We start from the raw sequence: 2,689 nt of genomic DNA on the forward strand, positions 1-2,689 counted from the left end.
CGCAGCACACTCCGGAATGGCCGATTTGTCCGCGTCACTGTGACCTAGGAACGTGTGAATGGAACCCACACTGTGGGCCTCTGCGCACAGAACAGCTGGTCACCCCAGGAAGTCAACTTTTTTTTTTTTATTAAGAGAAGCTGAAAAAATTATTTTAAAAGAGAGAGAGGGGTGGCTCAGACTAAAAATAGCATAACGCAGAAGTTCGTTTTTCAGCCATCCTTTTTGCTGACGATGCAAAGAATGAACACTTAAAGCAGTTCATCGAATGCAAAGGTCTAGAGAAGGGAGGAGCTCTGATCAGAATCCTTTGACAGGCAGGAAGCTTTGTGGGTCTGTGACTTTTTTATGAATGGGGAGGCCCTACTGAACACAATATAAAAGGGGGGACACAGTAGGTGAAGGCTACACATCAGGGCCTTGCTCTTGCAAAACCAAACCACAAGGCCGACTGGCAGAAGAAGGAAGAGCGCCACTATGCCCGGCTCAGCACTGCTCTGTTGCCTGGTCTTCCTGGCTGGGATGGGGGCCAGCCCAGCCCAGGGCACGCCATCTGAGAACAGCTGCACCCACTTCTCCACCAGCCTGCCCCACATGCTTCGAGAGCTCCGAGCTGCCTTCAGCAGGGTGAAGACTTTCTTTGTGAGTATGATGCCTCCTTACCCTCCCTCCCTGAGACTGCTTGAACAGGGCATTCTGCTAGCGCTCCCAGAACTCTCCTTGCTCACCTCCATCCCCAGCACCCATCGCCCCACAGTTAAGTTCTTAAGAGACTCCCCCAGTCGAGCTATGGGTTCCATGAGTTCAGCTAAGTCCAGATGATACGCCAAATGTGCAGGAAAAGCTGCCTACAGGGTCAAAGCACTCTGTCTCCGATGCTCAGAAATGATTTATAAAATTGGCGCTCAGTGCTTCATTGGCTGGGAGACACCCCCACGGGTATGATTGAAGGTAAAGATGCTCCCCCCGCTCTGTGGCAGGCAAGCCTAAATTGCATCTGCTAAGAGTGGTCCGGAACCTGAGAGACTGACATTTGGGGAGGCATCATGCAGGGGGAACCTGCACGAGGAGCTGCCACACACACACACACACACACACACACACACTTCTCAGGGAGTCTTCAGAGCTGCAGCGGGGTGTGGGCAGGAGGGGGAGACAGGCAGAGAGTCCCCGCAGGACCCAGTCAAGCATCTGCCTTGGCTTCAAACCAGGGCAGAATGTTTGGAATAACTTGATCCCCAGGCGGGGGTTGGGGGGGCTGATTTAGCTAAGGGTTCCAGCGCCAGTTGAATGCGTCAACGTTTTGATAACTGTCCTTTCCATTTGTGGGCTGGGGCTGCATGGATTACAAATTAAAAAACTCTATCAATCAAGGACATTCATTTCAGGTGTTTCCCCAAAGCTCGGGCTTACTCTCACTGTGTTCTTCTTGTAGCAAATGAAGGACCAGCTGGACAACATGCTGTTGAACGGGTCTTTGCTGGAGGACTTCAAGGTGAGAGCCGGCGGGGTGGGTCAGGGGGAGCATGGGTCTGGTGACTAAAGAAGGGGAATCTGCTTCAGCCTGCGGGGAGCTGGGTCCGCTTCCTCCACTTGAAAAGGAGAAGTGAGAAGTTCTTAACTCAGCACAGAGCCAGCTAAGAGGCTTACAGAGGGCTGGGTCCTGGGGGAAGGTCCTGGGGGAAGACCTGTCCTTGGGGGCAAAGCCAGCCTCTCCAGCTAGTGGCACAGCCCTTCCTCCCAGTCACCGCCCCGTGCTTCTGCCCTTAGGGTTACCTGGGTTGCCAAGCCTTGTCGGAGATGATCCAGTTTTACCTGGAAGAGGTGATGCCCCAGGCCGAGAGCCAGGGCCCGGACATCAAGGAGCCCGTGAGCTCGCTGGGGGAGAAGCTGAAGACGCTGAGGCTGCAGCTGCGGCGCTGTGTGAGTAGCAGGCCCGCTCCCTCCCTCGCCGCTCTTCGGCTTTGGCTTTTCAGAAACACTCATCTCCTGACACCACTGACACCCAGGCACACACACTGGGTGGCAGGGGACTGCTCGTTTCTCTCTGAGAACATGGGGGGGTGGGGGGGGTGGCTGCTAGGCATTTACATGCGAAGATTTGCAAACAGCTTTCCTGTTATTTGTGAGTCATTTGTGGCTTATTAACTATTCCTGTCTCTGTAGAAGAGGGGCCCAGGGCTTTAGTCAGGGCTCCCCCGTCCCTCGGGACCCACGCCCTGAGCCCCGCAAGAGGGGCCAGGAGGTGAGCGTCCAGGGAGAGGAAACTCCACCTCCCTCTCATTCGGAACCCTTTAGCAACAGCGCTCTGCATGGGCCCAACGGGCGGACAGGACTTCCCCTGGTATTTAGAAGGGCCTGGAAGCTAGTGTCTGCAAACAATTCCCCAGGAGAATCCGCTTTTTCAACTGAAATGGGGGTCTCCTCGCTGGTTTCCTTTGCTGTCTCGCTGAGGATGCGAAATCAGCCGATTTGGGTCTCTGTGTGGAGGGAGGGACTAGGCCGAGGTTAGTCTGCAGAGCCGAGGCTGTGTCTCTGTTCCTCAGGGACTTAGAAACGATCCCCTCCGTGTCTGGGACTGAGCAGGAGGGGCAGGAAAGGGCGGAATGTCTGGCTCAACATCTGGGCAGCAGCCCTGGCTGGGCATGCAGGCCTCACTGGCAGGCCACACGGCTCCTCTCCTGGGCTG

At 55.3% G+C, this 2,689-nt stretch overlaps 1 protein-coding gene across 1 annotated transcript in view; it reads left to right on the top strand.

Annotated features, from left to right (window-relative positions):
- The first annotated feature begins 290 nt into the window (after positions 1-290).
- The window catches only part of IL10 (interleukin 10), a 4,509-nt gene continuing 2,110 nt past the window's right edge, over positions 291-2,689 (top strand). The window contains exons 1-3 of the mRNA XM_005885225.2: positions 291-642; positions 1,436-1,495; positions 1,771-1,923. Coding sequence (XP_005885287.1) covers positions 478-642; positions 1,436-1,495; positions 1,771-1,923 — 378 coding nt within the window. The 5' untranslated portion in view covers positions 291-477. The remainder of the gene's footprint in view (positions 643-1,435; positions 1,496-1,770; positions 1,924-2,689) is intronic.

The sequence above is a fragment of the Myotis brandtii genome, unplaced genomic scaffold (assembly GCF_000412655.1).
Source record: "Myotis brandtii unplaced genomic scaffold, ASM41265v1 scaffold898, whole genome shotgun sequence".
NCBI lineage: Eukaryota > Metazoa > Chordata > Mammalia > Chiroptera > Vespertilionidae > Myotis > Myotis brandtii.